The sequence below is a fragment of the Coloeus monedula genome (genome assembly GCF_965178545.1).
Source record: "Coloeus monedula genome assembly, chromosome: 7".
In the NCBI taxonomy this organism is placed as follows: Eukaryota; Metazoa; Chordata; class Aves; order Passeriformes; family Corvidae; genus Coloeus; species Coloeus monedula.
Genome location: NC_138787.1, coordinates 18751586 through 18775728, shown reverse-complemented (window position 1 = coordinate 18775728; position 24143 = coordinate 18751586). Strand labels below are relative to the sequence as shown.

General features: G+C 39.1%; 1 protein-coding gene across 2 annotated transcripts in view; it reads right to left on the bottom strand.

Annotated features, from left to right (window-relative positions):
* CHN1 (chimerin 1) overlaps positions 1–24143 on the bottom strand; it is a 96829-nt gene that overhangs the window by 31514 nt on the left and 41172 nt on the right. For both annotated transcript variants that reach the window (XM_082284614.1, XM_082284615.1), the window contains one exon: positions 17822–18110. In XM_082284614.1, the coding sequence (XP_082140740.1) occupies positions 17822–18110 (289 nt within the window). The remainder of the gene's footprint in view (positions 1–17821; positions 18111–24143) is intronic.

The window sequence follows — 24143 nt, the reverse complement described above, 5'->3', positions numbered from 1 at the left end:
AAAAATTTGCTGGGTTTTAGCATAGGGTCATGGTGCAGAGATTAAGGGTCAAGGCTGGTGCTTCACCAAAAACTAATCTGCAATAAAACTAATAATTGAAACACTGGCTACAGATTACACAGAATGATGTTGTCAGGCATTATTGGCTCATACAGGGGTCTGACTCAGTTCCCAGTTTCAATGCAGGCAGGGGGGTGCTTGATCAAGAAATACTTTTCCAGTGACTACCTCAATCTGCCTATCTTGCTTTTAACCACTCCCTTCTGCTGCAGGTGAATGCTCCTTAAGCATTTTTCTGTCCATCCTCGCAAGTGTGTTAACACTCCATGGCAATAGGAGATCAAGAAAACTGGATGATGAGTAAGAGATGACAAAAACTGACTACTTCATCTACATGAAGTGTGAAAATAGTATGGACTTGGAAGGAAGAAGCAGGCAGGCTTGAGCTCATTCTTTCCTTCTAGCTAAAGTCACTTCACAATTTAATTCCCAAGAACTATATCACATGAAAGTCCTCATGGAACAAGGTGGACCTACACCTGCCCCAGAGGAGTCATCCTCTCCAAACAACTTTGAATGACAACAGGCTAGGAAGTAAGTAATGAATTCTAAAAAACATTTCATGACACTTTTCTCTGGAACTCAAAATCCCTCTTATTTTTTAAAGGAAAAAAATGCATCACCAAAACTTCATATTGGAAATAAAATCTTTGAAAATAGAATTTGTTGGAAATAAATAATGCAGTGATTTTCAACAATACGTTTACTATCAGAATCAACTCTTATTATTTTGTGTAATTCCACTTAAGAAGCAAGATAAAGCAGGCTGAATTTCCCTTTCAATTGCTAGTAGAGCACATATCTGGTTTTTGGCATACTTACTCCTTAATTGTCAGCTTCCTTTTTCCTAATTCTGAAGAACTGAGTTATTTTCAATGGCACTTTAGAGTCATGATAGTAGAAACAGATCTCTGGATCCTGGAAAATTAAATCTAAGAATACCAATAAAAAGGTAAGCAAAACTACCCAACAGGGAAAGGTCGTATCTCATGGTTGTAATTATGAAAACGTGTTATAATCTGGAAAGTAGTTATACAATTATGAATTTTAATTTTAACACTGCTTTGTGCTACAGTACTCAAACAGAGACCGCTTATTGGTTTCACATAAATCAGCTTCCTGTTGTTCAATGCAAAGCATTTTCTGCTGTTTACAAATAAAGGAGTACTGGGCTCACCACCTCCCCTTACAGCCACTCACCTCGGCTATATGCTCTACACTACTGTACACCAGAAACAGAGATTGAAAGACAGTTAAAGTCATAAAGCTAGCAACTGAAAAATTAAAACTTATACAACTGCTTTCAGATGACACAATTTTATAATGTGTATGCTCATTCTTCTGCCATTGCCTAACTTTGGGAGTTTGGCTTTGCAAAGTAATGCTCACAGACCAAGTCCCTTCTTTTGAAAACCAAACTGAAGAATGAAAGTTCTGTTGTACACACCTTCCTGACAACAGTTTGGGTTATCAGGCAGGTCCAGATCTTTAACTTTTTAGTATGTGAGTTAATAAAGTAAGAGAGAGTAAGCCACTGTCCTCAGGTAGCCCTAGTCACTGCAGAGATGAGTCATCATCCCTGAAAGCAGAGAAGTGAAGTCACAGCCTTGGGGCTTAACTCAAATCCTGCAGGAAGCTCTCCACTCCCAAGACACTCTCTTGCTCCAGGCTCTCTGTGCTGTCTACTGCCTGTAGCCTGCAGGTCCTGCCCCTCTTCTTACACCCTTGGCTGGCTTTTGATTCAATGCCTGCTCTCCACCAGTGGCTCCTGCACTCCCACCCACCAGCAAAGTCTCCTCTCCAGAGTCCTTTCATTTTCCAACAAATTATCTTTATAACTCACTCTGCCTGAAGATGCTGCCTGAAGATACTGTCTGCTATATACTGGATGAAAAAGAGGTAGAAATCTGAAGAGGAAAGTAATTTCCTTTCCACTTTCCTAAGTCTTAATTTTATTTTTTTCTTTCAGTAATTGTTTGTGACAAACATTTGCAATCACAATTGCACATGCAGGGAGCAAATATGCTGTGCAGACTCCATGGGGAAGAAAACTGCAAGGCTGTCATTCTTAAATTTAATTTCAGGACGTGATTTCACAGGACTGAGGTGAACTGAAAATGGAATGACTGGAGCAACAGCCAAGCAACTTCCCAGCAGAGCATGCAACCAGGGCAGCTGCAGTCCTGTACATTTCAGTGATTTAAGCACTTAAAAACCAAACCCACAACAGCCTTTAAACCATGACATCTGTTTAGAGGTTCTACATTGTACATATGGACTGAAGGGGAAAAAAAAAAAGGGAAAAAAGACTGTAACATGCTATTTCAAATATTCCCATTAGTTATAAAACCTCAACCATAAGAGTGGTTCAGTCGAGCTCCTACTGGGACTCCACTTTCCTCACTTGTCCCTGGAGCAGTCCTTCAGGGTGCAGGAAAAACAGCTGTTCTCTGGAGCACTATTTGCTCTCAGTGCTAGCTGGATAATGTATGCATGTTTTCTGGTACTAATCTCCCAATCAGTAGGTCTTATTATGAAGCCTTCACAGAATTGATTTAAAAGTCATCCACGACTTGCAGTAAATTCCAATTAGTCACTCTCTGAAAGACACATTATGTAAGTTTAATCCAGTCACACAGTTCAGTCAACATCGTACAAATTATCTTTCTAAAAAGGGAAATCAATGCATTCCCATTTGTTGAGTAATAAAGTAAAATTACTTCAGGAAAAAAAACCCCCAAACAAAACCCAAACCAAAACAGAAAAATTCAAGTCAGGTTAAGATCACAAGTCCTAGAATAAGCAGATTAGAGTTGGTCAGTTGATCCTGAAGCCCATGTGCATTTCCAATACAATGGAATGTTTAGTTTTCTGAGCACCTGGCTCCACTCTCAAACACATTATCATGTTTTCTTCAGAATGCATGTGTAGCACACTGAAGGCTTTTCATTCTCAAATGGTATTTTCATGTTGTTATGACTAAATATGCCTTTATTGCTTCAGAATTTATATATAATATGATCCCTTCCCTGTATTTTAAGAATAACCAGCAGTTATATTGCATGCATTTTTTTAAAACATCAGTGATGATGCCCTATTGTACATATATCAAGAAACAAGACATTTGGTTTACTATGCAGTGAACCACTGTACATTTTGAGGTATTCTATTTCACTGTATAGCTAACTTAGCCAAATGCATATGTTTAGAAAATCCTTGCTTGTATGAACACTTTATGAGCGTATTTTATGGCCCCAGTACATGATTTTCAAAAGCTAATCAGTCAGATTGTGAAACTGAGACAAATTTCCTCAATGCTGCTCTTAGTGGAAGTTTGTTCCATGCTAAATATAACTTTCCCAGTCATATCTTTCATAGGATTGTTCTGAAGGGGAAAGAGGAGCCCAAAATTTTACTTTTTAAGTAAAAGTGGTGATAAGCTGCTTTCAGTGAATTTTCTTCACTTGTAGAATGCTAATGCCAGGCATAGCCTCTGCCCACATGGTGTGACCAGAGGGTAGGAATGCTATTAAAAGAAAAGTTCATCCTGAAAGTTGACATCTCAGAAGCTGGGTGGGAAGGACCATCCCACAGTCTCAGCCACCAGGGAATTCTCTTGCTGCCATTCCAACACAGCTGCATTTACCTGGCACGTGGACACCTTCAGGCTCCCACAGGGCTCAAGCAGAGCCCTCCAGCCACACAGAGCCCCGCTTTCAGTCCACAGTTACCCACAGGGGAGTTGGGTTTAAGTCATGGTTAAATGATGAAATAGTACTGCTAAGAAAAGTTCTGGGTTTTATAACAAAATTTTCCTAATGGACTGAGTTCTAGTTAAATCAGACCTTCCCCACTCCCTCCTGGGAAATACTTATAGCAAAATCTAAAGAAATGGCTATTTATATTTTTGATAAAAGCATATATGATTTCTATTGCTGGTAACAAACATTTTTATATCTAGAATTTTAAAAGAAGATTTAAAAAAAAGTTTAATTGAAAATTTAATTAAACAAATTCAGCCAAAATGTTAGCTTGACTTAAAGTAAGGCTGTTAAATTAAAATAAATAAATAAATAATCTAATCCAAAGATTAAATTATGGAAAAATTGTTGCCCGATATTGCTGCTAGAAATTACTGCATCAAAAGTGAGTTCCTTCAGTACTGTATTGTGCAATACAATTAGAGTGTATTGGCATTATTTGGGAAAATTGTATGTTCCCACTGGTGGGCTTACCATGTGGAGCATACTCATGAAAAAGCAGAGAGACCTTAAGGGAAGCCAACAGAGAAGTTTTTCTGTAGCTTTACTCCTGTAACCTACTGGTCACTGCAGCTGATCGGGATCTGGATTTATTTTGTTCCTAGTGGCTGACGGGTTGTAGATTTGCTCCTGGTGGTTACTGATATGGCCCTTTGGAAATGACAATTCCAAACTGTGTGCCAGCAAAAACCACCCATGTGCCTATTCCTCTCTTTCAGTAACTGGCAAGATAAAAATAATGAACATTTACTTTTTTGGGTAGTGGCACAAAAGCAAGGCACTTTTCAGTGGGAAATACAACCCATTCTTTTCCTTGGGGTGTGGGAGATGTATTTTGGTATAGAACTATGGATCTAGACATGGCAAAAATAAAATAAAAATTTCTCAGTACCTTCAGGAAGAAGTTCTGCTTTTGGTCTAGTTCTGGAGGACTTTGTTAATACCAAGTGACTTAGCTTTCAGGGAGGTCAGCAACTGGCCCGCCCTGTACAGGTAATTCCAGGGATTTCCTCCACACTCCATTGGCACAAATCCCACTGCAGGGGTGTATGTGGGCACATGGGAACGTGCACAGGTAGGGGTGTGACATTGCAATCAATAATGGTGATAACTGGTTTTATAAGCTATAGCTGCAACTTCCTTTATGCAGCATAGTGATACGCCTCCTCACAGAGTCGCACTGTGGATGAGAAAGTGTAGTCCTGCCCTTATCCCGGGACAAGCAGGAGCCACAGGGCTCTTTCCTGCACACACCAGTGCAAGATGGCCCCTTGGCCCCAGCTGTCTCTGTTAAAATAACCCACTGCTCCAGCCCTTTCCTTACAGAGACTACCAGCCTGCTTGCAAGAGGCAGGCAGGATGTGACTGCTTGACAAAAGGAGAGCTGCCACCAAGCTGTGTGATACTGAGGCAGAAGCTGCCAATCAAACACCATGATAAAAGCTAAGAAATGAGCTCCTAACTCTGACTGTGGTGAAGAAAGCAGTTCCCATGACTATGAGCTCAAGCTGAGGCATCGGCCTCAGTGTCTCTTTGCTTTGTAGCAGCTCCTTATCACAGTCCCACTCTTCTGCCTGAAAACAAATTGCTTTAAAAGGGGGCCAACCCCAACCAAACTTGGAAAAGTAGAGGAGACCAAGAACTGGTAGAGGACAAGAAGGTACCACCTCCCTGCCTCAGGGGGCTAGCAGCATCACTGTTCCCCAGGCAAACCACTCAAGATGATTTGTGAAAAAGAAGAGAAGCATCATTAAACACTGGAATTTGTCTCCAGTAAATCCTCCAGACAAAGACTGTCCTTTACAATTTTGCTTTCTGTCCTTCCCATCCACCCCTCCATCCTTCATAGTTTTGGTTCATCCTATCTTCCCCCCCTCCTGCCAGGAGCCTGGGTGGAGGTGGTATGCTGAATAGTGAGTTAAAGCATACGCCTTGGTCAGGTACTGCTCTCCCTGGGCAAGGCAGGAGCAGAGAGACTTGGAGGACTACTCACACAGTTTAAGTTAATTATTACACCATGACGCATCGCTAAATCGGAGCTAGAGAGATCTGTCTTGCAGCTACAAGGCCTTCAGGAAGGTGAGCTGATGAAACAAGGAGCTCTGTCTAAGGGAGCAACCCTCACCCTGGTCAGCCACACAGAGCCTGTTCCTCAGCAGCTTCTCCATCTTGCTCTTGTTGAGTCAGCATTTCCTAGTTCAGCTGCCAGTGTTGTATTTTCTTCCCATCCCTTTGTCTGGGATATGTTTCCCTGCTGGTCTGCAGGGACCGAGGCACGACTGGCATTCACTGCAGTGAAGGGTCACTCCAGCAAAAGCCTCTTGACTCATGACATGTCAAGGCAGACTATATTCCAAAAAGACCTTAAAAGTAATTTATAAGTGCCATTTGCTCTTTAGGAATGATAGCAGTTAAAATGTAATGCAAATCAGCAGTGGCATGAATGCTCCTCTTTTGGCAAATGCTCTTTATTACTGATACGCTAAATTAAAGTATCATAAGAGAAAACAGGCTATTAAGACTAATCTTTGAAACCACAAGGGACTGGTGGTTTTATTCCTCATCTGACCCATACTGTTATAAGGATATCTTCAAATAAAAGGAAAAATAAAAGAGAAGTTTAGCCATACCCTTTGATGAGGAAATATAAAAGTTACATTTCCTTTATAATATCCATTTAACAATCTTATTGATAAAAGCAGTTTTTACAATCAACCTCTGTTATCTTTTGTAACTGAAAATGTATATACACTTAGGGATAATGAAAAGCGTGTAATCCACAATGTCTTTCTCTTTCTATATTTACTAGGTGTTTTTAAATTTTTTCCTTGTGGAATAGGAGTTTTACTGGTATGACATGGAGTTTTTACTGGTATAACATGGGCAAATGGTATGGAAATTTCTTTTTATGTCTCATCAATATTTTCTTATCTGATGTATAATACTCATTTCACGTTATTCTTGACTGACAGTCTAATGTATTTAATATTAGCCTTTTTTTGTTCTACACGGTAATTCAATTTAGATTAATTCAATGTATGTTATAATTGAAAACTGCAGCTCATTAATTTCTAAACACTCTTTGTATTTCAGACTACACCTGCTCCTTTGGCACAGGCTCTATTTTGAATCCATCCACTTCTTCCTGAATAAGCTGTGTTGCTATGATACATGTGCTGTCACAGTTTCTTTCTTAATCATACTTTCACTCCATAATCATACTTATTTAGCATAAATAAGAGTAAGAATGCAAAGTCTCCTAATCCTTCCTGAATTACCATTTGATTTGAACTGAGTCAAGGTGAAAACAATGTTTAACCTGAAGGAATACTAGAGTTGTCAAATGGATATATGCAATGTGCTTGCAAAATTTATAATGGTGAAAACCTGCTTATGGACCACCTCACTGCAGAAAATTAAACAATGGGGTAACCCCCAGTGTTCACCAACACTCCTCATGGACCCTGATTACCAGTTTTGAAGGTCCATGTGTGTCCATGGGCATAGCTGCACCAGTGGGTCAGGGTCTGTTCATTTTATACAGTGCAATTAGGCACACTTGGAGAATCAGATGGGCTGATCATCCTTCAAATGAGTATCCTGTGGACTCCCTTGCATAAATCTCTATTTAAATCAAGACTACTTTGAAACCTGCAATGAATGAAAAAACAGAGTGGAATAGGCAGTGGAATTAGTCTGCTCCCAAAGGCATACTATCAGTTATTAATGAATTATCAGTTTATTTCCACCCATAAAGTCCTCTAATCCCTGACCACATTCTCAGAAAAGGCTCATTTCACTTCTGTTGACCAGTGTTCCAATTTTCTTTTCTCTTCTTTTACACATATGGTTCATCTTTCCCATTCATTCCCTCTAAATTTCCTAATTAACATTTTAAAGTGCTTCTGTCAGGAAAATTTTTCATAAAAGGGCAGTAAACATCCCATTTCCCTACAGAAAGCTATGACTGTTAAAAATTCTTGAGACAGGCACTCAAGAAATCATCATCTCAAATGGTCAAACACAGCATCTTTGAAACAAATTTAAATAACCACTTGATTTGAAAATGGAATGATTTTGAATGATTCAAAATGGGGCTGGCAATGCAACTCCCCATCATAAATCTTGGCTATACAGAATATTTACCTTTCAAGGGAGAAGCACTGGCACATGGACAGATCATACAACCTCTGTTACACAGGAGAGACTCTAGGGGTTTTTATTTTTTTGCCCCCAGCAAGTCAGTGGTTTCTTACAACATAACATTTAGCAGATGACTATTTTCAGTTGAAATACTCTAGTTCCAGGTCACAATCTACACCTGGGATTTCAGATGTGTATGGTCTTTGACCAATGGCTTTTATTTTGAGTACATGTCACATCAAAGCTAAAAGAATGTTTAGGGTATATTTGCATTACTTAAACTCAGTGGAAATGAACAAAATGTTAAACCACCACAACTTCTTCCTTCTTCCTTAGCATGCTTTTTATCTTATCTTACAGGGCAATTTTTCATTTGTACTGCCACCATCAACTAGCACTTTAAAAATGACACTGTTTGTAAAATTTCTAGCACTGAAGTTGTGTGAATTTTCAACAATAAAAACAGCCCAAGAGAATTCATCCCTAAGGTCCATAAAAATCATCCAGTAAGCTCTCAGCAAGATCAGCTTACTGAGCAGTGAGTCTGCCTTGAGAACTTCATTGTGGCAGAGGTGATTGGAAGCTCCCAGGCACCAGCTGTGACCAGCACTAGCAAGGATTTGGATGGAAGCTGGAGGGAATGAGAAGCTGTCACTTAAGAGACTGAGCACTTGAAATTCTGTGAAACATAAGAACACAGGATATTTTCTGCAATTTTTGTACATTTGCATTAAACATATTGCTACTCTAATCATCATCCAATTCACAGAAGCGCCTGAATGCAAATGTAATTCACTATCATATTAACTTTGGGAAATGGCTTCAAGACTTTTCCATCAACGTAAAATCATCAGAAATCTTCTACCAGTAAACTATTTGACACATGATATAAAGCATAGAGCTTTTAAAATGTTTCACCATTACATGCAAAATGGAAATTGGGAACAGAGCCTTTTCATATTTCCACAGAATTCCTCCAATCCCCTCTCAGGAAGGGTAAAAGATGCTTGCCTTTAAGCAAGATTACTAAATGAGATTAGATAATTTATCTAATTCACAAGTTGGAAAACATGAAAAAATTTATTAAATCACATACACAGATGACTAAGGCTTAATAAAGGACATTATACTCTCTGATACTAGCTCTAAGGTTCCTTAGGCAACTTATTTCTAACTGCTTAAGCTCTAAGAAAATGCAATAATAATCCTCACTACACAGCAATATAATCAAAGTGCATTATGATATGAACTTCACTATTAGAAACATGTCATCCTGTACTTATCTTGGAAGTTGTATGGAAGTTGATACTGAGGAATATCAATACTAACACGATGATGATTAGAGCAACAACTAAGAACTGAGAACCAGATTTTCCAGCATGGTGATTCTTACCTTACTGAAACAGTAAGACTGTAGGAACACTAAATGCCAGAAGCAACACTGTTTCTAACTGCTGATGCTATGCAGAAGAAAGGTTAAATATGGAAAAGTTTAATGTTCTAAAAGTTAATGATCAAAGGAAAACTTTGCAAAACTGTCAAGAGTTGCTGTCTTTGCTGATGACAAGTGTGACAGGTTTGAAATAATAGGAGCAAGTAGTTTGTTGAGCTTAGTAATAAAACTGCTCTCCTTACTTTGTTCAAAGTCAGAAAACATTCAGCTAGAGACTAAAATTAAGCATGAGAAGTTTTAGCTGAAAATATCTTTTTTCTTGTGAAAGATTAAAAAGAAAGAAGGACCAGAACAGATCAGCTTCTGTGGCATTAACCGCAGGAAAAACGTTATTTTTTTCTTTCACAGTCTAATACTTGTTTTACAAACACCTAACTACTTCTTTTTCTGCTATCACCTCTAAAACAAGCATTTCACTCTCCATGGGTCTTAAGCATTTGGTAACCACTTACGAATGGGCAATTATTAGTGGAGCAGATGTGCCTGCCTATCAGGGCATTCTCTAACTGGATGGGGGTGACACATCAGACCACCACAGCTCCACATCCTTTCCATCTCCGTACAGAAGCCAAAAGACATGTATTTGCAGTTAGAAGCATGTAAACAGTGATCAATGTAAAATGCCTTCCCTGCTCCCATCTAGACATACACAGAGCAAACAGTAAGGAGAGAAAGGAGTTTATCTGAACAAAGAGAGAAGTAAGTGGAGAAAATCCCTGGTAGTCAGACTCCTAACACAGGTTTGAACTGGCTACACAGAGCTGCAGAAGGCATAAAATGTAAGATATTTCAGATATTAGTTCACAGCCAAAAGTGCTACCAACTGCACTACCCCAGCTTCTCCTTGGGCCTCTCCCATTCTACGAGTGACCAGACCTGACCCTGCCCAGTTTATGAGATTGGACACAATAGTAGCCCAAGGTGATTATCACCAGCTATACAGTGTCACATTATAAAGTTTAAGTGAGGTAAGAAACTTGTAAATAACAAAATTATCCCTTTATAGGGCTCTTAATTCAACAGTCCAGTCTGTTTCCTGTAGAAGTGATTAGTAATAGAAAATAATTAGGAGCTGCCAGATGGGAGGAGGAGTTAAAAAAAAAAGACCCCAAACTCACACAGCTAAGAAATGAGAACAACAAACGAGGGAGCTGCCAGCTAGCAACCCACTGCAGTCCCTCACCATCCAGAAAGCCCTTTGCACAAGCAATAAATCAGAATGACACACCTGCTTTAGAGGCTGCTCTGAGAGAGACCCACCCTTTCCCTTCTGTGGCCACTACATGGAGTGAGAAGGCATAAAAAGTCAAGAGTAGCCACAGGGGTTTTTTTAAAAAAAGGGGGAGAGAAGATTGTAATTTACTTATATGTGTCTCTATGGCTTCCCCAGTGTACATCTAGGTGGCCTGTTTGGAAGCCTCAAGTGTAAGACCCTAGGGAAGGTCAGCAGCAGACTCCTATGGCGTGCTGGGACTGAAGTCACGACAGCTCTCCACTGCTCATCCGGGGTCGAGCTGGACCTCTGTATTTCTATGTCCCAACTACTAAAGTGCACTAGGATGGGAAAACTCGTTCTCACCCTGGAGAAAGCCCAAAGAAAGCTATCCTCTTTGGCTCTTCAAGAGGAAAGGGAGAGTCCTCCCTCACTCCCTGTGTGTCTTCTTGCACTAGCCTATTCCAGTTACAAAGAAAGGAAATTTCTGCCAGTACCTGTGAGAGAGACTAGGGCTATACAGTACTTTTTGAAGGGCATTAAAAATGTAGGCAGATCCAAACCACCAAGCATTAGAAATCCTGAAAAGAACCGAGTTGAGGGCTTCACACTGACTGACCTCATAAAACCAAGAAACACAGGAAAAGAGTAACAGTTTATTCACTACTAATGGTTTCATTTTATCGGAAACAACACAAGCACTATTCTTTAGAATTAATTGCACAGCAACTGTACTGCTTTACAGCCTTTTTAACAGTTCTGCACACTATTCATCTTACAAAGGCTCAACCAGGCACAGGGCATATGCTGAGGGTAATTACTCATCGCACTTCTGCTGAGGGTCTGATGTGTGAGTCTAAAAGACTAGCCCCACTCGATTTCACATGGCAGCTGCCTGTCTCAGTATAATTTGACACCAAACTTTCTGAAGACTATCTTTGTGTATACATCTCACATGTCAGATCATAAAAGAGCCACGCTTAGCTAAAAAAGCAGAAAGTAACTTGAAAGGTCATCTCAGCAAGCAGTGAGGTGACTTGTATGCATGGCAAAAGGCTGAAGCAGGATGCTGATCCTCAACTGTGTTTACCTTCAGAATACAGGGAACACCTCTACAGGAGAAGCATAGCAATGGGAGGTGCAGTCTCTGCTTGAAATGCAGGCTGACCTAAGGCACTCCTCACTGTCTGCAGGCTGTGGAGCCTTATTTGTTCTGACCCTTGGTAATACTACATCAGCAACATGCAATCGGGCTACCAACACGAGCACACAGCTCTTACTTCACATTAATCCCCCACATTATCGTGTGACCATTACATTAATGTGCTCTGGAGGTGCAGACACACACACAGAGGCAGGCAGGCAAGTCCTGCAGGGCTCAGTGGAATCAGCCAGGAGGCCATTTGTAACCTGCAGGAATTAACAGAGCACAGCTGAGCATGAACCAGAGCTGGCATCAACAGAAGAAGAAAGAATTTGGCCTGGGGGAAACAGGAGAACTATGGGACAGTGTTCAGCACTGGAGGTCCAGTCAGAGACTCTTAAAAAACAAGTTTTGCTTCCTAATTTGTCTTTTATAAGCATGAGATACTGATAAGCATAAACTAGATATTCTGTGTGTGTGACCTGGGGTTTAAATTAGCAAAGTGCATGCTTCATTCGGAAGCTCTGAATCTTAAAACAAAATCAGTTTATACAAGCTTTTTTAGTGAATCAATTTTACTGCCATAATGAACACAAATAAGGGCTTGGGTTACTCTTGGTGATTATAAGTAGGAAAAGGACTCTGCAGTTTGGAGAAAAGGATTTTCTTTGTGCTGATGTCTGTACACTGGGTAACATATGCACTTAACTCTCTTGGGTATTAATAAACAGAGGGTTAAGTTAAAAACATATATATTTTTAAAAAGGCATTGTAACAATTTGCAATCTTAGCTTGAACTGTACGTGCCATATACAATATCATACATGACATTGGTTCCCCACCAGCATAAATGCTAATGCACAGAAAGAAAAGATGAGGAAGACTGAGGCTGGGGCAATCTCTTCTGAGCACAAGGTTGCTGATATGCTGGAGCAGCTACCTAAAAAGTAGGCTTGTCTTTCATCCTGCTAAGAACTTTCTCGGTATTGACAAAATTGTCTGTGCTTTGAAGTCTCTGCTGAAAGATGGGCTAAACCCAGAAGAAATAAATAGAAGTTTCTGCCTTCCACAGAGTTATGTTTTATTTATAAATTACATTAAAGTTACAGAGTGATTGTCATGGACACCCGCGCAGGGACTGGAAAGGAACATTTGTGAGAAAAGAGTTGACAATCTCCTCAAGTTAACCCATGGGATTCTTCAGTGCTCAGTCTCCTGCATCTTTAAATGTACTTTAAGGTAAACATTCATTAGTTGCACTTTTAAAAACATGACCGCATCATCATTACCCTTGTTACAGCTATGGCTTGTTTAGGTACACCCCTCTTTTCTTATAAGTTAATTCAAGTAAATGGAACTATTTCAAACAACTTCCAGCATGAAGATTGCTTCACCTCTCAAAGCACACTTTCCTTCCAGTTATTAAGACCGTATCTTCTCTTTAGCCCCTATCAGTTCCAGAACTGGCATTACTGGGCACCCAACAGTGCCGTCCAAAGCTGTCTTCCTCCATCACAGACCTCGATAAGGGTGCCTGTGCTTCTCTGACAGCTACTGCAACTTCCTCGGCTACAGCTTCTCGTGTACTGTCACTGAAGATAAAATAAGCCGTGGTGAAGGAAAGGTTTAAGCAGATCTTACTAGCAGATTTGACTGAGAGCAAAAGTAGAAAAGTAGTGGTGTCATTAATGAAAATACCAGTGTCAGTTTAAGGTTGGAAAGTAAGACCGGTCCCTCTGCAAACACCAATAAGTATCACCCTTGATTTTGTGTGTGGAGTCTATTATGGATTCATTACAAATGTACACAGATCACACTTAACTTTGTGATCTGGATTATCTTCAAAGGCAGGTGTAAAAGCATGTTTCCTACTAAAATGGTACAGATTTACATTTCCAGATCTCCTTGCACAGAGCTGCAGAAAATCAGCCTTCTTTACTATGGAGGAAAAAATGGTATCACCGGCTAAGGTAATTGAAAACAGAAAAAAAGATTGCTTTTGTTGAGTGACTCCTGCCACAAACCTTCTCTCAGTTCTTTCCATCTACAGGAATTGAATGGAATGTAGTACAGTCTAGAAGGGGTCTTCAATTGATTTGCAGCCACTAAAGTTTCTTGAGGAAATAGCACATACCACCAAAGTAAACATGAATAAATGTGGTTCAGTTGGTATCCTAACATTAACCCCAGCATCTAATTTTGAAAGACAGGGTAACTCGTAACTAATTATTTCATTTTCTCATAACAAATACTAAATCTTGAATCAATCACTCATACAACTTCTTACATATATTATACATATAAAGAAATCAAAAACATGTCAGAATAAAAAAAAATGTTTTGCAGGGCTTTAAAGAAGGACTTTGATATGTTTCTAGGTATTTACTAATTTCTGAGACCTAGCACTTTTATAAGGTGTTTAACTGAATCAAGTCATCTGCTCTAAGGCCATAATTGCCTTTCAGAGTAGAGAATGCTCAGACCCATCAGTGTTCAAGGCACAGGAGGAAAACTAAATCTTATGATACTGGGTATTATTTCCACTTTCACACTAGGTCAAACAGATTGAATCCACATGGGAAGCTCTCTTTTAAATCATTCTTAGCCCTCTCTTAACACACAGACTGTGATGGCCCCACAATTGAGTGCCGAACAATTTGCAGACGGTTTTGGGAAGCAGCATCACTTTTTCAGCGCAGCAGCTAAAACGTCTATTTGGGACATTCAAGCAGGACAAGCACTCTCCTGTTTTCAGTCTCTCCTCCTCCCGTTATCTCTGACTATTTAGTAATTCCTTCATAAGTTACAAAAAAGCATTAAGCCATTAGTCAAGAATTTTGACTTTTAATATATACTTGTACGTGGTATGCAGTCATATTCTTTCTCATAATCATTGAAGCACACACTGTGCAGGGGATTATATTCTCATGCTTTTCCCATTAAAAACTGCATCTTAAATCACGCCACAATACGGTCTCTTGCACGACTCAGGAGTATTGCAATTTGTGTCTTACAATCCTTGTCTAATGATTGCATAATTTTTGACTTTTCATCTCTTATAGTCTTTAAATCTTTCCCCTTTACTAGGGCTCATTTTTAATATATTGCATATGAAAAGTGTCACCCAACATATACTCAATTCTTCCACCATACGTTAATTGCAGAAAAGAGCAAGGAACAAATAAAGCATTAGAAGTGCCTGATGGGAGGCATCTAACACAAAATGCAGCATTTCCTGCTACTGCCCCACGCCAAACTGGAGACTGGGTGAGTGCCCTTTAATATTTCATTCTTAAGCTTAGGGTGTATTCTCTAGCTGCCATGGCAGTTTCCATGGCAGAAAGTGAAACTCCATTCCCACCAGCTCTTCCACAGGCTCTGTGTCTTTGTGTCTCTTCTTTCCTTGTTCTGAAGGGCTTATATTCCATACACCACCCACACATGATTGGGCAACAGTCATAGGCACAAAATTTAGATTTGTATCTGAACAGCCTCAGAGTCTACAAATCTGGGTGTGTATTTTGGCTCAGGATCACGTTAAAGACCTGGACTTCTTTCTGCCTTTACAGAGGAGGAAGCACACTGTGCAGGGAGAAGCTGTGTGACTACATTATAAAACTGATAAAGATGCATTAATTGCCAAATGCTGTACACACTGAGGAAATTTTCATCCTCACCATGGGGCTAATGGGCACACAGATCTTGCTGCTTGGATCATAAGACAAGGTTTTTTCATGTTGAACTCTGAACAATTTTCTTTGGTTCATTGCAATTCAATGATACTTTCTTTATATTGGACAACAGGAATCAATCTGCCACCCCTGCCCCCAAAAAGAAAGAAAAACTACTTGACCTATTTATAAATGGCTGCTTGTTCCAAATGCTGAGGTTGCTAGTGAGATCAGATGTTGGTCATGGGGCTGAATACCTTACTCTCCTTGGAGATTTGCTGTGTGAAGTGACATGCAGGAAAATCTGTGCCATCTTCCCACCAAAATTCTGAGAGGTGCAAAGACAGCCAAGATGTCACCTCTACACCACTCTATGGTGAGAAAGATCACACTGTATTGTCCCCATGCAGCCACAGATAGCAATCCCAACTGGATAATGACTCAAAAAGTAAATTGAAATCCCCACATTTAATTATCCTGCAATGTCTGTGTGCCTCAGTATGTTCATATCAATGCAGTTACAAGACAAAAGAAAGAAGAGTATTAAAACCTGGGCTTCAGGGCTGAAAACACCACTGCTGTTGAACCGTTTTGTGGCTGAAGTCCCTCTAGTTGCTCGTAAGCTCCAGATGAAGAGGGTGGGATGCTGAGATTACATGACTAACCTGTCTAAGGGTTTTCCACATAAAATTTCAATCTTTGAGAAATATTCAATAGTCCTTGAGCTATTTAATGAAAAATGTGTCAAAACAGTATGTATACCTTGTTGAAGGTGAGTGACATAACACAATGTAATACACGGAAAAAACAGCATTCTTCAATACTAATCACTGAAATCCCTCTACTATGAACAATTTTTCATCAATCTAAAAAATGTAACAGAACAGAGTTCTGCTGTCAATTGAAAGTTTCTAAATGCAGGAAAAGTTAATTCTACCAAAGAAACTCAAAGTGGTGACTTTCAGAAGACTTAGAGATTTTTACCCAGGCTTTGCATTATAATAAACTGTCTATGATACTATGCAAAAACCCACCTTTTGAACAGCACGCTGGAAGTAGCGGCTGTCAGGAACTGTAAGTGATAACTCACCCCTCTACTACTGGTACCTAACAGGCAAGAAATTGGATATTAAACATGGTCAGCCAGCTTCAATATCCCAGCAGTATTTCTTTTGTCAAAATGATCTGATAACAGTGAAGATTCATACTTTAAGCTAAGTTGGGTGCTTCATCTCTCAGCAAATTCAGTGCAGAATGACAGATTCTGCTGAAGGAGGATTTGCAGGACCTCCTATGAGCCTCTCTCTCTGTGGACTCTGTATGGAGCTTAGTTTCACTACAATAGTCATGTATGTTGGAAATTGTCAGTCAGACCTTTCCTCCACATCCACAAAAACGAAAATCACGTATTTCTGATTGGAGAGACAAAAGATCCCAACTAAGGTGAGCAGTTCTTCTACGCGCTATAAGTATATATTATATGGATATAATTCTGAAGTTTGTGAAATAGGGAAACAGACTATTATACATGCATTAACATCTACATGTATGTAAAAATAACTTTTAAAAAGACTTTCATTTGTCAGATTTTCAATAAACAAAGTATTTCATTTAACACAACAGAATTTACATTATGCTTTCCTTTTATGTTTAGTCTCTGAAACACAAATGAAATTTCAGGCAGCTGCTTTGTCTGCCCAGTACATTCCCAGCCTCCTTTAATATTTTTATGTTCACTGGTTCTAAGATTTCTTTCTTCTTTGTTTTTCTTTTATAATCCAGGATGCAATTACTTCTCAGCTGATACTACAACTCTCTGAAGAGAGCAATCCTTCTTTGTAAGTCTGGCTGAGGCCAAAAATAGCTCTGTCAGCTTCTGACAGGCTGAACTTAGCCAAGTGAAATGTTTTAACATTTTATCAACTTAATGAACAGTCTTATTTATAATGTGGACAACTTTACTGTCATTATATGCAGACTGCTGAATAGATTATGGAATGAATTTGTTTGGGGAAAGTTGAATATATTAAGAAATAAAATACAATAGTCTTATATACTGTAAACAATTTTAACATTAAATATTCTTTGCCCATTTGAAATAAAGGAGTGACTTAATGGTAACATCTATACTGTAGAAACACCTGAAGAATCACAATGACAAATAACTAACCTCCAAATCATGAAAATTTGCAATGTGCAAAATTTACCATTACAAAACTCTATAACCAGTTTAAATATTGTTAATGTAACACTGGAAATAAATAAGTAGACTAAATAGCTGCAGAGACCTTTAATATTTTATAGTAGAGGGGAAAGGTTAAAAGTACAAAAAAAAAAGTCTAACAGAAAAAAAAGTGTGGGTTAACAATTGCTTACCCTCTTTTCTGCTACCTCATCCTCTCCTGTAGACTCTTTGCCATCATGTTCATCTCTCAGGGTTGGCATATGCTTTTTGTGTGCTGGCTCTCTGTTTAAAGTTGTATATCCTATGTGTTCATAAATTGGATTAATTGTCATCTTGGAAATGTATTCAGCTGCCTTCGTTTCAATATAAAGAGTAATCAATCCATCTGTCACCAGGTCATGGATGGACTCAAAACGTTTCTCCCCAACAAAGTGTTTTCCATCGTAGTAGAGTCTGAAGTTTCTGGTTTGACTTCCAAATCTGCCTCAATGAAATGGGAAAGTTTTTTTTTTTAAAGAACGGTAAGCAGAATAAATAAGAGTAAGCAAGCCTTTGCAAACAATCAGAAACACTTTATCACTTAAAGCTGTTCCTATGCTCTGTGTCTGGTCCAGCTGAACTGGGGAACCACTACTTAGCACAGATAGGAAGAAGAGATCAACAACAACTGCAGATAGATAGCCAAAACAGTTACTGTCCGAGAAGAAGCTGTTTGCTCTTATATTCTTTTAGCCTTTCCATTATCTATGGAAAAACTGAAAAATTAATTCACACTCTTTATGGCTTTTTTTAGTACTTCACTACTATATCACTATAGTCAATTTGCTTGGCTCTGATATGAAGAGTTCTCATAATAGAGTCCTCTATTACAGCCGATCAATACGGAGTTTTGATGCCGTCTCGGACCTCTGCTCCCCTGCTTGCTTGCAGGAAGAGGCCATTCAAGGTTCAGCTGAGCTCCAGTGCCAACAATTACACTGAAGCAGAACTGCTGCCAGAACCGGAGCAGCACAGGACAAAATGGCACAAGGGCAAGCATTCTTTATTCCTGGCCAAAGGCCCAGGACTAACTCTTCAAGCTTTGTACAAAAGTCCTTCTGTGTTATGCTTGTTAAGTCCCAAGCTTCAAGCAAATCTTTGTAACATACAGGATATATAACACGACAGCGATCCAACACCAGCCATTTTGCATCAGGACAGAACAGCATTTTGATACAGGCTCTCAGCAACCATAAGAATGCTGAATTTACCTGAACAGTAGCATATTTTAAAAAACCGTACTTAGAATCTGCAACCATTTTGTGCCTCAAAGCAGTCTAAACATGTGAAAATACAACAGTGTTTGCACTTGGCAACATTTCCTGCAGAGAAGATGGAGGCAAGAAGCTGCTTTCACAGCTCACTGCAGTGTTGTTCCTTGGTCAGACAGCAGCAAGGGTACTGGGCCCCCTTATGAGGTCAGATCTGCCAAATAAGTATTAAGAACTAAATTTGAAAGGATGGATTGGTTTCACTTTACAAGCAAATGCTTTATTGGAGATGTTAAGGAGCACAGTAAATAATGATACTTTGCTGAAGTGGCTTCTCTTCTCAGCAGGGCCTCGCCAAACAGGGGGAAGCATAATTATAGACCTTGTTTCAGGTGAAATATTGCATTCTTCTTACAAATACGGGCAAAAATACGTGGTTCTGGAGTCTGTATTATTTTCTCTGTTCTACATCAAAATGCAAAGCCTTCCCATCACCCTATCAATAGTCTCACAGTGACAGCAACTTCAGAAGCTCCTATTTCTACATAACACTCAAATGTGAGGGGCCCTCAAGAATCTGCATTCTGCTCAGTAAGGAAAGAGGACACAGTGTGTAGGAACTATATGGGCATTTTCCTGCAAATTAACTGGTACTTCCATGCATATTTTTATGCCACACAGACTAAAGGTTCATTGAATCAAACATGAGAAATTACAAAATGACAGAAAGAAATACATTTTTACCCAACACTAATTTCATCACAAGATGCAGATCTGAGTGAATACAAGTCATTCAGAAGGTAGAAAGATGATGTCCTAAGTCATAGCAGAAGGGGTGGATGTATTCAGACTTACTCTTCAGGGCACCTTTATATTCAACACAGTGTATGGCAAACAAGCTTTGACCATGAGACATCCTCCTTGTATACCCTTGACTGGCAGAGAAGTCAACATGAGCCAAGAGTGCTCAGCACTCTGCAGTGCCAAAGTGAGCAACCTTCACTGTCATCTCTTCAAGTCAGTGGGAATAATGCACATTGAGCACATACAAGCACCTTGATGGTTCTCACTTCATCGGGAGAACCAAATAAGTTTGAAGGTGAAGAATAATGGGCCTTAAATGACAATATACATTAGAATTACTTATATTAAGAGAGGCAGGTAAACTGCTACTCTAATCAGTGATATCTGCTTTGACTACTTAAAGCAGTTTTAAGCAAGCTGGAGAACACTTACTGCTCTTAGCTTTCTAGAAGAAAAAGTATTACACTAATTTTATCAAGAGAGGATAAGGCACAGAAAAGCATGGTAAGGCCTATTACTAAGTACACGTAATGTCTTGATTTTAGCAACATCCCTCAAAGTCGAAAACCAGGTCTGAAGAACAAGATGACCAAATGCAGAAAGCAAACAGAACTTCTTAAAAGATCAGCTGTCTTTCCATCAGGGTCAGAAAGTGCACCCTCCTATTGCAGGTATGTTTTACTGAGCAGCCTCTATGCTGTACTCATCTGTTGAGACTGATGCACGTGAAGTGTGTCTTTGAGAAATACTACAAGGAACAGAGTTTCCAAGAGATGAATGGTTTGCCTTCATCTAAATTCCCATTTGTTCCAAATCAAATTTTTTTCTCTATTCCTTTCTAATTGGATATTTTGTGGAGAAATGTACTGGTTTTCAAATAGAATCCTACCAGTAACAAGGAGATAAACCCCCAAAATCCCCACAGATCAATGAAACACTAATCTTTTACAAAGACTGTACCATCAACAATGTGTCTCAGAATCCTGTTTTATTTCTTTCAAACTCATTTAAATTTTTTCCTGACCACACGATGACACTATTTTTATCAAATTACAATATAAAAAGAAACACAGATTTTCAATTAAAAATTATTGATAAAGATACTAAAGATTAAACAAAGATTTAATCATCAGTCCCTTCAGTCTTACTTAAAACTGTGGTTTAAATTTTTCCATTAGCAAGACTATTTCCTTATGTTTACTTTCTGTAACATTCCTGCAGCCTGGTTAATTATACATCACCGTGGCAACTAAGTAGAGCCAAGATTTGCTATTTCAACTTCCTGATGCTCTCCTCCTAAAGGCAAGTACTAGTACCAGCTGCTTTTTGTTTAATAAGTAGAAAGTGGGACACAGATAAACTATGTTCTCTTTTGGTTTAAACAGGGGAACATCAGATGTTTTTCCAAGAAAAATAATTAGACCTCTGACATGTCAAACAGTCTCATTGTGTCCACTGTGCATTTGTTTGCAAGCAGCAGGACTACAGATAAAAGACTTTTTTTATTCCAAGTTGTCTGAAAAGCAATCACTTTGTCCAGTTCCTTTGGTTGCCAGTGGGGCAGAGTAGATAATGTGGGAAAATGTATTAAACAGTAGAGCATATGTGTGCTAATAAAGGATAATAAAGGACTGAAGGGTTGAATTCGGTATCATACCATGAGAGAGACAGGCTTCAGAATCAGCCACCTACCTGTATGCAGCAGTCAGTGATAAAACAAAGGAAGAAGTGATGGATTGAGAGCCCAGACACACTCTCTTACCATCTGAGAAGGTGGATTTTATAGTCCATATACAGAATCGTACAGTAGCTTTTCACCACTTTTACAGGCTATTTTATGATGAGAAGAGTTTCTAGACAAAGGCATTGTTTAGAATGTGTAGCTGCAACCAAATGACAAATTTAATGCCCCTCAGGACTACTCGTGTCCTCATTAGCTTCAAGCAACTTCATTCACTGAACAGGGAAAACTTAAGTCTGAGCCGAAGGGTCACTTGGACTTAATCTTCCCTTGGAGAAAGAGTCTTAATGTGCTTTGCAGCCAGAAGGCAGAAGTCTTGCTTAAAATTAGGTGCCAGAATTTCAGTTCTATCTTCTGAAAACTCTCAACCAACAGTTATGACTAGAGTCTTGACACTCCATAAAAAGCCACAGCAATATAAGCAATCTTGCACTCACGAATGTCTCTTAATCAAGCTGTGTTCTTGGGAGTGAAAACAAATTATTCCACAGATCTCTTTTGGCCCATTTCCTTGTCAAAGAAGCATAAGCCTTGCATGCAGCCAAAACCTCTTCTACACAGTTATCCCTGAAGGTCTCCAGCTCCTGAGAGCAGCTTTTTTTTTTTTTTTTTTTTTTAACTTTCATTGGCAACAACATTTCTGACGATGGCCAGGGAACTCTGGAACTTGCCAACTTCCCAGAATACCTGCCTGACAAATAACATCGTTTTCAAAACCTGAGCAGTATTTTACAGGAACACAGTGTGTATAAATGAAATCAAATGCATTAGGGGTTAATGCAAATGGAGACAAAAAATCCTCGCTGATATGGCTGGGAAGGGTGGCAGAGTACAGTCAGTACAGTCACTATGGATAGTTTTCCAGAGCCATTTGGAGGGGCAGTACTGGCTAGCTGACTGTTGCTTGATGAATATTAATTTAGCATAAACTTATCCCTAAAACCTGGTAAGACCCATGCACTGGCTGAATGCATGATACTTCAGCATGGAAAAAAGTATGGCATCCTTGAAAAAAGAAAACAAATTCTAGAGCTGGTACTGCAACATGTCTATCCCCTGCCAATGCAGACACAACCTTTGACTCCCTCTTTCTGACCTGGATCCTATAAAAAAGTTCAGAGCTTGTATATTATCCCTGATAACAGCTTCCCAGCAGACTCTCTCTACTGAGGCTGAAGACTATTTACCTGCATCACTGCCCAAACTTCCTTGTCCAAGAGGGAAAACAATACTGCGTAAATAGTGTGCTGCCAACAGCAGGCAGTGAGGACCCGAGCAATGGCACTTCCCTGTGGATCATAAGCACTGTCAGGGACAAACCAACTGCTCTAGGGCATCAGCAGTAGGCAACAGTTGCTGAAAACAATGAAGAAGTGTTATCGGCCCTTGGTACCTGTAATGGAGAATTTCACAAATAAATCTAACAAAATAAGAAAATAATTCTTCTGCCTCAATGTATTATTTTACTATTAACAGCTGATTTTCACTATCTTCAAATTTTGAAAAAGTATCAGCTGATCAAGGACTATGTATGTTATTAATATGCACTAAGATCACTTAATACTTAAGGTAAATGTTACTGTTCTTGATCAGTGGTAAGACTTTGAAAATAATCTGTTTGGTTTGAACAGATGCATTACCTCTTCTTAGTACTGTGCTTGCATGGCTTATTCCATTTTAAACTTGATAAAAATTGCTGGGATTGATTTGATGATTGAATCAGAATCAATACCAATGTTTTGGGCATTGTTTTCCTTCCTTTTCTACCTGACAAAAGTTCCATGCTTCCTGGAAATAGACTCACTCTGGTTAGTGGTTAAGACACCTTTGAATTCTACATGCACATGGGAACGTATTAAAAGCCTGGTATCTTCTCTTTACATGAAGGCAATATTTGGAGACCTATACCAGCTTGCCTGGATAAAGATCATCTGGACATGTTACTAGCAGGAATGTTACTAACTTTCATAGTTTCCTACTAAGTAAATAATTATGTTTACCAAAATTTTTAAAGAAATGTTCTTCAAGAGTTAATTTTACCATGTGACTTCATGCTACAAAAAGCTTTCATATTACTTTTAAATGGAACTGTGTTTCGATTCATCTGAATTAAGGTATCAACCCTACCAGTGTCTACTCAGCAAACTTCAAAATGTGTATGTAAATTTTACTCTACATATAACATTTTCATTTTAGGTCATATATGATATTGTTTTTCTGGTATATTTTTGAAGTAGAACAACATCAGAAATGTAGCAGGAATTCCACTGCAGTTGTGTATTATGGAGAGAAAACTGCCACAGCATAATGTTCAATCATGTTAGTTTTTGTTTCACTTAGAGGAGCTTTTCCTACAAGGGCTAAAGTTCATAGAGACAAAGAATGGTCTGGGTTGAAAGGCCACCTTTAAAGGTTGTCTAGTCCAATCCCCCTGCAATAAGCAGGGACATCTCAACCTAGACCAGGATGCTCAGAGCCTCATCCAGTGAATTTTTCCAGGGATGGAACATCTACTACTTCTCTGGGCAGCCTGTTCCAGTGTTTCACCACCCTCACCACAAAAAATTTTCTTTTTTATCTACTCTAAATCGACCCTCTTTTAGTTTAAAAGTTACTCATGGCTGCCCTATTTCTCTTTTGCTTCTAGGGATTTTCTCACACTGAAAGTAACTTGCTCTTAATTTATCCTACAAAAACAATATAGATATTTTAATTCAG